The sequence below is a fragment of the Bombyx mori genome, chromosome 6 (assembly GCF_030269925.1).
Source record: "Bombyx mori chromosome 6, ASM3026992v2".
Taxonomy (NCBI): Eukaryota; Metazoa; Arthropoda; class Insecta; order Lepidoptera; family Bombycidae; genus Bombyx; species Bombyx mori.
The window spans coordinates 685,950-700,568 of record NC_085112.1 but is presented as its reverse complement, the minus strand read 5'-3'; the positions used below and the strand labels follow the sequence as shown (position 1 = coordinate 700,568).

Here is a 14,619-nt window from a genome sequence, read left to right as displayed (position 1 = left end):
CACAAAATGGTACGGATGGTTTTTCTTTTCTAATTTTTCAACGAAAAATTAGATTCTTATGATAAAATTTGTATAACGTTCTCTTTGATGTTCCGTAAAATATTTTAATTTCCATTAAAAGGTTGTACTAAAGTTGTCTTATGAAAAAAGCTTTGAAGTTTTGATATAAAATTCTTCTTTCAACGTTCAGCTGCTTGTTAATCTAATTTCAGCTTAATCTGTTTAATGTAAGTTCGTAATTAACTTTTTCTGGTATTTCAAGTACTTACTGTTTCGCCATCACAAACAATCGATATGTAACAGTTAAATTGTTAGCATGTACTATGAAGCCATTTCATCAAAAACCTTAGGAAATACCATTAATAAAATAAATATATCTCCCCTGCTTAAACTCCGTGATAATGACAAAGCACTTTGAGTGATGCTTGTATTGGAGCGTGTACAGATTATATTCCAATCAGGACATCAAACAGTAGATACCCCTTTTAATTAAAATTATTAGTTTATCTCTAACAAAGAAGATTAAATCTTTTGGAAAACAAATCCAATTTTTATGTAATTGTGTTATATTTACACTATTGACGAGATCGTATTTTCATTGTATATTTGAAAAATATAACTCATATAACGCGTTTCGGTTTGAAACTATTTCCTTTTTATTACATTTATTTAAGGCTTTAAATTAATGATGGCCTTATGGACATGGCCTTACAATACTTACGAAAGTAACGCCTTGTAATTCGATATATTATACTTTTTTATAAGTTACTTTAGAAGCGGGTTCAGCTGCAAACGTGTTTTTTTTAAGCCTTCATCACTCTTCCCCTTCCTGTCATACACCTACATAATGTGGAGCTGAAACAGCTCGAATAATAGCTTCAGTTAAGGCTATTATTGTAAAGCAACATTGCGTCGTCGTCCTGGCCTAAAGGATAAGATGTCCGATGCATACGTATCTAGCGATGCAATGGTGTTCGAATCCCGCAGGCGGGTACCAATTTTTCTAATGAAATATTATACATATAAAGAAAAACCTTCATAGTCTAAAGCTCTTTAGTTTTATAAAAAGGATTTTTCTTACAAGTCATTCAGTGAAGTTTGACATTCAATAAAAAGAAAGTTCAGTTTGATAAAAATAATAATTTTATTAAATTAAAGGCTTTAAATGTTGTTTTATAATGATATTGGGTACTCCAGAATAAATAAAGAATAAAATACTTAATTGCGTTTTCTGTTATCTGTATAATGAGAAAACAACATTTAAAGCCCTTAATTTAATAAAATTATTATTTTTAACAAACTGAACTTTCTTTTTATTGAATGTCAAACTTCACTGAATGACATAAAAGAAAAATCCTTTTTATAAAACTAAAGAGTTTTAGACTATGAAGGTTTTCCTTTATATACGTACTTAAGAAATCCTCACGATTGACTTCCACGGTGAAGGAATAACATCGTGTCATAAAAATCAAACCCGCAAAATTATAATTTGTGTAATTACTGGTGGTACTCTTTCACCTACCCCTTTTTTTTATTTTTTTAACGCTGAGGAATCCATTTACGGATACCCGGTCGAGGGGGGTAACGGGCCGGGTTATGTCGGACTCCGGCGCCTCCTGAGAGGAAGAAGGGGAGAAGAGAAGGACCGAGGTCCTTCACCTCCCCCAATTTCTCACAGGAGACTACGCCTTGAAAAAGGCGCGCGAAGCACTTGCCCCGCAGAACGACTACCGACTAAACCCCATCGAGCTCCACCACACCGACTACACGAAACTTACGGTACCGCGATGCGCGCCGAAAGTCTCGCCTTAGGCGGTACCCGTACTAATGTTAAGACGGGATTTCATCCCCGGGAAAATCCCGTAGAACCTCGTCTCGGGAGACACACCGTGAGCGGCGCACAGAAGCCACCTTGCACCGCTTCACCACCGGACCAACAGTCGAGTGCCGGGCGCCCCCGCACCCGGCACTCGATAGTCCCTATGAGGGCTGAGCGGCGGCCTCTCGCACGCGCCGTCCACCCCGCCTTCTGCGCTGAGGAGCCGAAGAGGGATCCCATTCCCTTTCGCGCTCCTCAGCCTCACGAAGCGCCATGACCAAGTCACAGAACCCAGCCATGGCCTCCCACGAACTCCGGTCCTCTACCATACGGGCGACGATAGCCCTCAAAGAGAGGTCCTGCCCCAACACCGCGACGAGATTTCGCCGCGGGTGCTCCCACCGTGGGCACGCTTCTAGCGCGTGCTGGGCGTCATCGTTCGGCTGCCCGCACTGGTGGCAGCCCGGATGTGGCTCCCTTCCGCAGACTCTCCACAGATACCTCCCGAAGCATCCATGCCCCGAAAGGACCTGGGTGAGGCGAAAGAAGAGCTCACCGTGTCGCCGGAGGTTTCACCACCCCGCCTATTTCTGCCGTGAAGCAGTGATGCGTTTTGGTTTGAAGGGTGGGGCAGCCGTTGTAACTATACTTGAGACCTTAGAACTTATATCTCAAGGTGGGTGGCGCATTTACGTTGTGGACGTCTATGGGCTCCAGTAATCACTTAACATCAGGTGAACTGTGAGCTCGTCCACCCATCTAAGTAATAAAAAAAATTAAAAATCTTGCGCTTGCTCCTTGACAACACTCCAGGACAGACCGGCAGGCCTCATCTCTTTAGTTAATAATTACTTATATATAACGGGGCTTATCCGTTTGTTTGGTATTCAAGCGCGGAGAGATGTGGGGGACAGACGCATATGTAAGTCGATCCCCAAGCACCATCCTGCCTATTGCCTACCAAAAAGCAGCATGCTTAACACCAGGTGGGCTGTGAGCTCGTCCACCCATCTAAGCAATAAAAAAAAAATCCCCTTTCGCCGTGTCCAGCGGTACTTGGGCCTCCCTCCGGTACACCCGCTTCACAGCCTGATCCTGCCCCATCCGCACTACATGCCCGAGCCACATGAGTCTTCGCGCCTTCATCTTCGCCAGCATATTTGGCACACTAAAAAGCTACATCTACCCTACATCTTTGTTTTTCCGGACGCGTCAACCGTCATCCCTTCGAACTGGTCCCATTATCTTTCTTTGCTCCGTTACTAGGACCTTTGATTCTTTTTTCCGTGTAAGCGTCAATGCTTCGCATCCATACAATAGGATCGGTCTGACTATGGTCTTGTATATCCGAACCTTGCCGCTTCTGCCTAGTAACTTCGAAAAGAGAAGATGCAGCCAAGGTACCGGAATTTCAACACTTCTTTGTACATCATATTTCCTAGATCTTCTCGCTTCCTTCCTATGTTTTTCTATCGATGCTATTAACGCCCACCCTGCACCATAGGTATAATCAGCTAAGTTCGGGTATCCAGTTTCAAGAATAAGATTATTTCAGTGTTAACATTTGAAACGGGGTTAACGTTGAATTGTCTAGAGCGCGGGAACCCGTCAGATGTACGGATTTAATCTAATTGAAATAGTATTCTCGGTAGCTCGGATCGGATTTGCGATTCGATCGTATTTTTAGTGAGTGTTTATTTAAATCTATATGAGAATTATACAAGACTTCATTAAATTAAGTCGTTTTGTTTGTCTGTATTGATTCCGGGTATAAGTATTGCAATGTGTTGAGACTCGAACAAAATAAGTCAATTTCATAATGATTAGCAGTAGTGTGGTAGTTTCACTCCAGTTTTGGGAACTGGGAATACCAGATGTTAGATCAAAGTTAACTATATTTTCTGTGGAAGATTGGTTTCTGTGGGAATTATATATCATTGGTATTACTGCATTTTGGGTATCTCAGTCATACTGTAGGCTGAATTTAATTGTTTTGTTGTTGTAACGTCCATTTAAGTTTATTGCAAAAAGAGTAAGGTGGTGAAATTGTGGCACACTTCATCAGTGTGCGTTCACAATACATAAATTAACTAGACTTCAAACGGAATTTCTGTAATAGCCTCATCAAAATCTACGAATAATAGCTACACATTTTCGCCAATCGTTTACCGTTCACCGTTTATGTTAATATTCACTGTCAATTGAAACGTAACATGTTAAAAACTTTGTTTTACATTCTAAATAAATTAAGTTTTTTTATTTTATTGCTTTAATGGTTGGACGAGCTCACAGCCCACCTGGTGTTCAGTGGTTACTGGATAGACATCTATAACGTAAAATATGCGCTACCCACCTTGAGATATAAGTTCTAAAGTCTCAGTAGAGTTACAACAGTTACCTCAACCTTCAAACTGAAACGCATTACTGCTTCACGGCAGAAATGGGGGAGGCGGTGGTACCTCATGAATTCAGTATGTATGAGAAGTATTAATGAAATCGATCGCGCCTCATGATATATGTTTTTAATAGTACCGTCGACAGCATTTAGTTGTGATAATGGTCACAGCGAATAGAGTCGAGAATTCACAAGTAAATCCAATATATAAAATTCTCGTGTTACAATGTTCGTTCCCATACTCCTCCGAAACCGCTTGACCGATTCTCATGAAATTTTTTATGCATATTCAGTAAGCCTGAGAACCGGCTACTATCTATTTTTCATACCCCTAAGTGATTAGGGTTGTCCACCCCTAGCATATTTTTTTTATTTGGATTTTTTTTTTGTTATAATGAGGTATTATGTGGTTGAATGAGGTTTTGTTATTTTTATTATATACTCCCTCATCGTTCACAGCGCTACATGCCTCTTTCACTCATTTACCACATCCTTACACACTTACAATAAGTTAGTTTTTTTTTCTACACTAGAAATTCCCTAGAAATCTTATATATGGCAAAACAATGTTTGCCGGGTCAGCTAGTATTTTTATAAACTTATCATAGACACACCACACTCCAATCTAAATTCCTCGCAGTACATTTCCAATGAACGTCAATGGGCATTCACGTCTACATTGACAGCCTCAATCAATACCGCAAACCACTCCACGATACATCATTGGACATAATATAGGTAATTCATACGTTACACAACCAACGGAGTGTGAATTCCGGGACTCAGGATCGACGTGACAGATAAGGTATTATGCCGTAATATCGTACCTTTAAAACGAATTCATATTCAAAAACAATTTACAATTTGAAAGAAACAAATATTATTGTTACGAACTGAAGCTCAAAATAAATAAAAATATTCGCCGAAATTCAATTTTTTTTTTATTGCTTACATGGGTGGACGAGCTCACAGCCCACCTGGTCTTATATGGTTACTGGAGCCCATAGACATCTGCAACGTAAATGCGCCACTCACCTTGAGATGTAAGTTCTAATGTCTCAGTATAGTTACAACGGCTGCCCCACCCTTCAAACCGAAACGCATTACTGCTTCACGGCAGAAATAGGTAGTAGGGTGATGGTACCTATCCATGCAAACTCACAAGTCGTCCTACCCCCAGTAATTACGTAAATTATAATTTTGCGGGTTTGATTTTTTTACACGATGCTATTCTTTCATCATGGAAGTCAATCGTGAACATTTCTGGATGAAAAGCTATTATTTAACTGGTACTATCTAATGCATCGACCCTTTTCTTCATTTCATAACCAGTGATGGTAATTAAGATACGAGCTGTGGCCACATAAAATAATCAAATTAGCTTTAAGGACCTGAATTCTTTATTCTTAATTGCTTCTATTTCCTACAGAAATTTATCCACTACCAGCAGATAAATTACCATTTTTAAGATACTAGTGCGTGCTTTTCAACAATTTCTAACGTGGAGCCCCTTACAGGTCAATGTGCTCAGATCTGGTGTACGTGATTCTCTTCCCGCAACTCCTGATGGTGGTACACTTCAAGAAGTATTGCAACACCTATGGCTCTCTGGCTGCATACATCGTGGCTCTCTTAGTTAGGATGTCTGGAGGGGAGAAGATGTTAGGACTGCCGCCGCTGATCCACTATCCTATGTGGGACCCAAAAGAAGAAGTCCAGCTGTTTCCATTCCGAACCATGGCGATGGTTCTCTCACTCTTCACACTAGCCTTCATTTCATGGCTCTCCGTGTAAGTATTATATTACTATAACTAGTATACTAACTGTCGTTACATAACACTTTCAGATTCACCATTTTTCTCTACATCATTATCTAATCTAGTTCCGTGTTATTTTACTGTCTTCTAATATCTATTTGCTAACTTTGATGTGACCATTACAATATGACGAAATCTTTATTTAGGATAGTCCATTAAATTCTGTAGCTATAAACGAGTTAATCTTACAGCAATAATGTAAAAGACGATAAAAACCATAAACATGTCCCACAATATACATTAACAATATTTTGGAAATGACGTAATTAGTAAATGATTTGTATTGAATATATGTATTAGTAATATAATTTTTACTGACGGTAGGACCTCTTATGAGTCCGCACGGGTAGGTACAAGCGCCCTGCCTATTTCTGTCGTAAAGCAGTAATGCGTTTCGGTTTGCAGGGTGGGGCATCCGTTGTAACTATACTGAGACCTTAAAACTCATATCTCAAGGTGGGTGGCGACATCTACGTGGTAGATGTCTATGTGCTCCAGTAACTACTTAACACCCGGTGGGCTGTGAGTTCGTCCACCCATCTAGGCAATAAAAAAATATGAATGGATTGTTTAAACTGCTTAGTTAAACACGCCGCCGTCGGGTTAATGTAAATTGCGCTTTTCATATTAACATTTCATTAATTATGTATTGTTAATTAATTATCGTAAGATACGCAACGTCTTAGTCAAATTAAATAATGAATAAATTTTTTAAAGATATTTTAAACACAATATTTTCTTGTACTCACTGGTAGCTTATGTTTATTGGTGACTAGCTGACCCGGTAGACTTCGTAGTGCCGCAATCGATAAATAAAAGACCAAAACTTTTGTAAAAAATTAACTTAAAACAAACAAAAGGAATCTGTCTGACGGGGAACACATCAAAGGAAAAACAAAATTGTTATTTTTATTTAATTCCGAGCATTTTAATATTTATCTACCTTTTAAACCTTCTCTGGACTTTCACAAATAATTCAAGACCAAAATTAGCTAAATCGGTCCAGCCGTTCTCGAGTTTTAGCGAGACTAACGAACAGCAATTCATTTTTATATATATAGATAGGTCTTGTGAGCTCGCACGGGTAGGTACCACCATTTCGCTGTGTCTGCTGCGATGCCATCATGCGTTTCGGTATGAAGAGTGGCATGCACATTGCATGTTACAGTTGATTCAAATCCCGAAATAATCGACGTCATGGCTGTAATTCGATCATATATAAAAATGCGATCTTGCACAGGCATTGGAGCGGTGCTACTAGTAATAAATATTGGAATTTTAGCGGTGGGCCGCGGCTTGGCTCTGCCCCTGGCATTGCTGAAGTCCATGGGCGACGGTAACCACTCACCATTTGGTGGGCTGTGTGCTTCGTCTGCCTACAGGGGCAATAAAAAAAATTTCTCCTCCATTCTGTCTCTTGAACGCCATACAATGTCAAACTTTCAACCTTTCAAGTGTCTTCATCGTTAGTGGCTTGACTGTGCCTCTAGAATGGCTGATGTTCACGAACAAATCGCTCAGCAATCGAAGGTGGACCTCAAGCCTCAATGTCCCCTATAAACTCTTTTGCAATTCATATATTATAAAAAACTACTTAGCTTTGTATACCACTTTATAAGGATAAATATTATTTTTAAAGATAAATTAAAATAAATTAACTAGTAGTAATAAGAATCGACTGTCATATTCACATTAAATAACACTTTAATGGATTAAATTAAATTTTATAGTAACAAGTGATGTAAGTAGACACGGCCTAATAACTTAAATAATTCAACTAAGTTCCAATAATTATTTGTGACAATTTCATTGTTGCATCGTTTTGAAGTAACATTTCTTCTGTGTAGGCTGGAGAGAGGGGTACTTGGAAACTTGCACATTATTGCCTGAGTTGTCTGCCTCATTATAATCGTAATTTTTTTAGTGTCTTCACTCATACACTGGGATTTTTAGTAGTTTGGGGTATCGCATAGTGATGGGGATAGTGTCATAAAAGAAAGAAAGGATTCTTGAGAAAATGGGACGCAGTGGTCTCTGGCTATCGAACCAGCGTATTGTGATTGATTATTTGCGTTTGCTAAAGTTCGGACGTATTGTGAGGCCCCACGGTTAGATAGCATAGTCCAGCCCATTTTTATCGCCAAGCCATTATATTTTTATCAGTTTAAAGGCTTTGGAGGTGGGAGACTTTAATGTGTCCCATAGTCGCGATATTCACGTTGTCTTTTGGCCTGATGATCCCTGTATATCAAGGCGGCGTGGCGGCGGTGAGTTCGTCTATCGGTTTACTGTAAATTAAGTGAGTCAGGAACTCATGAAGTAACTAGTGCATGCCTATATTATTGGTACTGGCTGAAAAATTCAATTCATGTTTAAATATTATAATTCTCTTAAAACGAAACCATGGCAGAATAATTATTTAAATAAATTTCTTTTATTATTGTACTATGATTCAAATAAATTTATTTTTTATTGCGTATGTGATTGCATTTTTTTTAAATGGGTAGACGAGGTCACTGCCCACCTTGTGTTAAATGGTTACTGCATACCATAGACATCTACAACGTAAAAACGCCACCCACCTTGAGATATAAGTTCTAAGGTCTCAGTATAGTTACAACGGCTGCCCCACCCTTCAAACCGAAACGCATTACTGCTTCACGGTAGAAAAAGGCGCGACCCGCGCGGACTCACAAGAGGTCCTACCACCACCAAAAGTCGAATTGTGTTGTAAATATAAAGGTTGTCCTACTCTTCCCAAGCCTGAATGCACCACTGCTTCGCGGTAGAAACAGATAGGATGATGGTAGTCACCCGTGGAATTCAAGCTTCGCAGCATTATAAGGCAGTTCGTTGTAATCAAAAGCTATCTATAACAAAACTCCTTGTTGTTAGATTTCTCTTTAACTCCGGATACCTGAGCCCCGAGTCGGACTACTTCAACTGCGTCGTCAACATCCCGGAGGATATCCGTCGCGTGGACGAGCCATCCGAAGCTGGAGAGCAGATGTCCGTGCTGGGAGGAGTCCCGGGTCGACTCTACGGAGCTGCCTCCACTTTGGTCGGCCCCGATGAGAAGTCCGGAAGAATCAACCCGGCCCTGGAACCGGATGACGATGACCTGGATGACCCCAATGACGGGCCGACGCCGCTCTTTGGCTCCAGTAGCGCCCCGCCCCCAGTGCAACCCTACGGCAAGCAGACCGCCTTTTAAACCGATAAGTATGCTTTGTATTATATAAATTGGTGATTTTTTGCGACTCTCAGGTTTGTATATTGCTTTTAATAAAAACGAAAGCAAGAATAAAAAAAAAGTATAATAATTCGAAATAGGATCCTGTTTTTTTGACAGACACGTAGTAGCGCACAAAACATTCTGCAAACCGCTGTCTTTTTAATTTTGACTAGAACGAACGAATGTCGATTAGCGTCTCCATAAAGATTATTTTTCGATAAACCTTACACTGTAATGCTCAAAACGAACATATCATTAGTATCTTCCTATGATTTTTACTAAGAGAAATATTAAAGATTTACTTTACTATTTACCGTCATTTTATATTATGTAAACAATATGGCGTTTATTAATAATTATATTTAAATATAGTTTAACTTTAAAAGCAATATACACGTATATTTCTCGGTGTAAAGTAGCGTATTATAATACTTGCACTTAATTCACTGCATTTGTACAAATATTCGTGTATTTCGATCGAAGCAAAATCATTTCTCGTTTAAAAATTATAATTTGCGTAATTACTGGTCGTAGGACTTCTTGTGGGTCCGCGCGGGTGGGTACCACCACCCCGCCTATTGCTGCCGTGAAGCAGTAATGCGTTTCGGTTTGAAGGGTGGGGCAGCCGTTGTAACTATACTGAGACCTTAGAACTTATATCTCAAGGTGTGTGGCGCATTTACGTTGTAGATGTCTATGGGCTCCAGTAACCACTTAACACCAGGTGGGCTGTGAGCTCGTCCACCCAACTAAGCAAAAAAAAAAAAGTGTGTGTGTCCGCTCCGACGCACGACTGGAGTTTACTGGATATAAAAAATTAAACGAAACAATACGAGAAATAGTTCTATATTACGACAACACGATACACTACAGATTATTAACAAATTAACGAGACACAAAACAAACGACTAACAAATATATGAAAATACAATAATGAGAGAAACGCGCGATCAGTACGAGGCTTTGTGGCGGACTGCCGGCGCAGCAGCCCGGCGTCACCTGCGATAACGCGGCCGCGCGTTGGCTCCTGATTGGCGCGCGCACGCATCACGCAATCAGGAGCCAATCAGGCGCATAACGCATTTCGTGTGACATGCTAGTACGATTTTGGTCCCCATAATTTTCATACCCCGGGCCTATATATGTAAATCGATTCTAAAGGAGTAAACTCCAAAAAAACATTGAGCTGAATTTGTTTTTATCAAACAGCATGAATGTTTGCACAAATGTCCACACCGTTAGCGTTGCCAATGGTTCGACTTTCGCTGGTCAGTGATACCTAAAATGAATACATATCGAATTGTGAATTATCGTTGTTAGTGAATTATATTGTATTGTCATTGAAAAGATTCCTTATTTAAGTCAATTACGTGTTTAGATGTAGCACACAAGTAGTCGTGTACGAAGGAATGTGGTGAGCGCCCAAATCATCAGCAATGGTGAATCATATTTGTTTATCTCGTAAGGCTTATAAAGCATTTATTATGTATATAGATCAGAGTCTATTATCATAATATATTTTACTGTTTATATCCCGTCTGTTTTGGTGAATTATTATTATATTATTAACATAATGTTCTTGAAACTATTTACAAAAGACAAAACGTAATTAGAATTATACGTTGTTAGAAATCGTGGATGCTTGGCGTACTTAGATTTTAGATGAGACATGTATAAAATGTTATATGACTATTTAAATTTATTATATCGATGTTAAATGTGTTTAGTGGGTGATTAACATTTAATATCAGTTTTTACAGCTTACGTAAATGCGAGGAGTATTTAGCAATCGGCCTAAATTAGCTGATCTAAAGTATGCTGTTCTTGAAATCAGAATATAGTGTAAATACTACACGTCTGGCTGCTATCACTCCAGTGTCTAGCTATATAGCTCTGGACAGAGAAAAAAATTAATATAAATTTTATGAATAACCGATTTAAGGAATGTATTGGTTTCCCCACCGTATAAAGTCAAAGTGGGTGTTACTCTAATGCATTCGTTGATGGACTTTGGTTACCATTTATCACCGGACGGACTGTGCGCTCGTTACCCTGATATAGCCTACATCAAGATCTAATCACAGCATACGCATAGTGTACACCTATGTACCTACTAGGCCGCGAACACGTCATTTTGTCAAGAGCAACATACATTCTGACGAGTTTTTGAGTGCGCGTATTGTTGAGATTCAACAGCATTAAGGGATATTATTTAAAAGTCAGCTGTTTAGGTACGCCCTCGATAAGTGCGTACACGTGCGCGCGATAACACCGGTCCTTTTACGATATATATGAGACACTGAGCCCAAATCAATGATGAAGCCAAGTTGGCATCAATGGGCTCCTAAAATCACTTAATATCACTCCGCGAGCTTGTGTACCTATCTATAGCAACAAAAAGAAAGTTATTTCAATATCATTAATAGCTTCGTGTCTTACTGCATCTGATGTAGTGCAGCATAGCGCATCCATAGGCTAACACAAGCGTTGAAGCGTTTTGTATGGCATAAGCTATAATCTAAGCTATGTTTAGCTAACATAAGCTAACATTCGTTTTCCTGTGCATGCTTACGATTCGGTTCGTAGCATTCCCATGCGGCTAGTCAGCCTTTAGTCGACAAAATATATGTCAAAACTAGTCAAAGGAATAAGTATAGAAAACTGATATATAAATGTTGATAATATTATTATAAAAATCTGTGTGTTGGTGTTTCAAGTTCTGTCCGTATTTATTGTATTTTTGTCTTGATAAATATTCTAATTATTACTGCTAATGAATTTACATAAAAACGAGTCTTAAAAAGATTTGTCGTGTTTCGGTTTTATAATGTCGAATAAATCTTGAAGACGACTTATTCAGATTGAATTTCTAGATTGAACTTCCTGCTGTTTTTAGTAAGCATATTCTGGAATTCAAAAATGGAACCTTCTATTATATAATGTCTAATATTATATCTATTATATCTAATGATTATATAATTCTCAACATTTGTATAGTTGGACAAAAGTCTGTTGTATTTACAACTGTGACGAATATAATTTTGGTTTTTAAAATTATTTAAAAACAAAAACCTTAAAAGTTACGTAAGCTTTGGGTAAAAAAAGCTATATTCAAGCTTTTGTAACGAAACGAAACATATCATAAAGAGGATTTAAACTAAATAATATACTATATAATTATATATAGCTTTTGAATTATTTATTGATGTATTTAACGAATTTTAGAAACTTATATATTTATAAATCTACATACCTACTTAATCTAAAGACGAATTGGTCCCTTTCTCGCTTGTTGGAGCGAAAATGAAAGAATCATATCAAAGTTAATATAATTTGCTTAATGTACAATATCATTTTTAGAACACTGTAAAGTAAGAGGTTTGTCATAAACGATTTTAACATGAACTATTTGTACATAAAATATTAAATATAAATATAATATGATGCTCGGTTAATAAGATGAAAAGTCAACTAAATAAGAAAGAAAATTGCAGCGTTAAATTCCTAAAGTCATTATCACATTATTGGTTATAAAGAGTTCGAAAAGCACTGGAAAATCATCACCTTAATATCTCAATGTTCTTATAACTTGGACGATATTAATTATTAGTTAAGGCTATGCTTTTGTAAGGCCCCTAAATGCGAACATGAGAAATTGGAAGCTGCGGTAAACAATCTAACTATACTTGAGACCTTAGAACTTATATCTCAAGGTGGGTGGCTCATTTACGTCGTGGATGTCTATGGGCTCCAGTAACCACTTAACACCAGGTGGACTGTGAGCTCGTCCACTCACCTAAACAATAAAAAAAAAAACTCACTCGAACACAGGACACATTCCAGCTTTACGCTTTCCCAAAAATAATATTGTACATTCATACTTTTGTGATAAATAGAACTTCGTATGAACTAAGCCGTACTAAGACTATGTAACGAAACATATCATCTGTGTGATTTTATCTTAGCGTTTTAGCGGTATATAAACATGTTATATGTAACTAGATATAGGCATTGTTGTTGTTCTAATGTAATGCTTTTTAATATATTGCGGGATGTATGCTTAGTGCCGAGAGAGTTTCTGGCATTAGCTTGAGATTGATGGTAGGTGGTAGCATTTGTAAGGGATTTGTCGGTGGCGCTGTCTACTTACCATTATATACTCCGACTGCTCGTTTAGTTTTGATAACAGCTAGAAAGACACAGGTTCGAGATTCGGCACAAAACATCTCAATACTTCTGAATGCCAAGGGTAGTCGCCAATTAAAATTCACTGCTTGTTATAAATATTAGTTGGTTTGGTTACTGGATAGCGAGTGTGTTTGAACGGTCCATATTATTATGTACATCATTATGTTACCAACTTTAGATCGAGTTTATTTTTATATTATGTGTATTTTTAACTACGATATATCAGAAAGCATTACAATCACTTTAGCAGTAGATAAATGTACCAACTTTCGACCTATTCCTAGTTCTTGTTGAATATTTCGAAGGATATCGTGTAATTAAATGTGTAATGTTGTGAAATGCGTTGTGCGAGCAACGTTAATAATAAAACTTATAGCGTGTTGATGCCTTTCTTTATTCAGCCTTTAAATTAAAACATTGATAAAGAAAAAATATAAATCTACTATGTTTTTTTATCTAAATCATTTTTTTGGTGAGCTCACCAAAAGGGCCTGGTGCTAGAACCTATAGAAATCGTAACCTTTATAGCGCCTTTCTCCACATACACGAAGTCGAAAATCTTAATAATTGAACTAGCTTGTGTGAAGTGAGAGAATCTTAAATACGTTCCGGGAGTCCAGAGTAGGAGTGGGTAATATCGGTTTTGCCGCGTATCGAATCGTATCTATATATCGAGTATCAATATCGGATATTGAATCTATATATTTTCTGAATCTATATATTGATGGATGCTAGTAGATTTTCTCGATTCATGATATTTTGAAGTCGTCGTGGCCTAACGGATAAGACGTCCGGTGCATTCGTGTTGAGCGATGTACCGGTGTTCGAATCCCGCAGGCGGGTACCAAACTTTTCTAATGAAATACGTTCTCAACAAATGTTCACGATTGATTTCTACGGTGAAGGAATAACATCGTGTAATAAAAATGAAACCTGCAAAATTATAATTTGCGTAATTACTGGTGGTAGGACCTCTCGTGAGTCCGCGCGGGTACGTACCACCACCCTACCTATTTCTGCCGTGAAGCAGTAATGTGTTTCGGTTTGAAGGGTGGGGCAGCCGTTGTAACTATACTTGAGACCTTAGAACTTATATCTCAAAGGTGGGTGGCGCATTTACGTTGTAGATGTCTATGGGCTCCAGTAACCACTTAACACCAGGTGG

At 38.3% G+C, this 14,619-nt stretch overlaps 2 protein-coding genes across 3 annotated transcripts in view; one reads left to right on the top strand and one right to left on the bottom strand.

Annotated features, from left to right (window-relative positions):
- LOC101742639 (high-affinity choline transporter 1) overlaps positions 1–13,836 on the top strand; it is a 31,831-nt gene extending 17,995 nt beyond the window's left edge. For both annotated transcript variants that reach the window (XM_038011723.2, XM_038011724.2), the window contains exons 9-10: positions 5,732–6,004; positions 8,927–13,836. In XM_038011723.2, the coding sequence (XP_037867651.1) occupies positions 5,732–6,004; positions 8,927–9,245 (592 nt within the window). In that variant the 3' untranslated portion in view covers positions 9,246–13,836. The remainder of the gene's footprint in view (positions 1–5,731; positions 6,005–8,926) is intronic.
- LOC101740450 (uncharacterized) overlaps positions 1–14,619 on the bottom strand; it is a 960,210-nt gene that overhangs the window by 939,610 nt on the left and 5,981 nt on the right. The window lies entirely within an intron of this gene.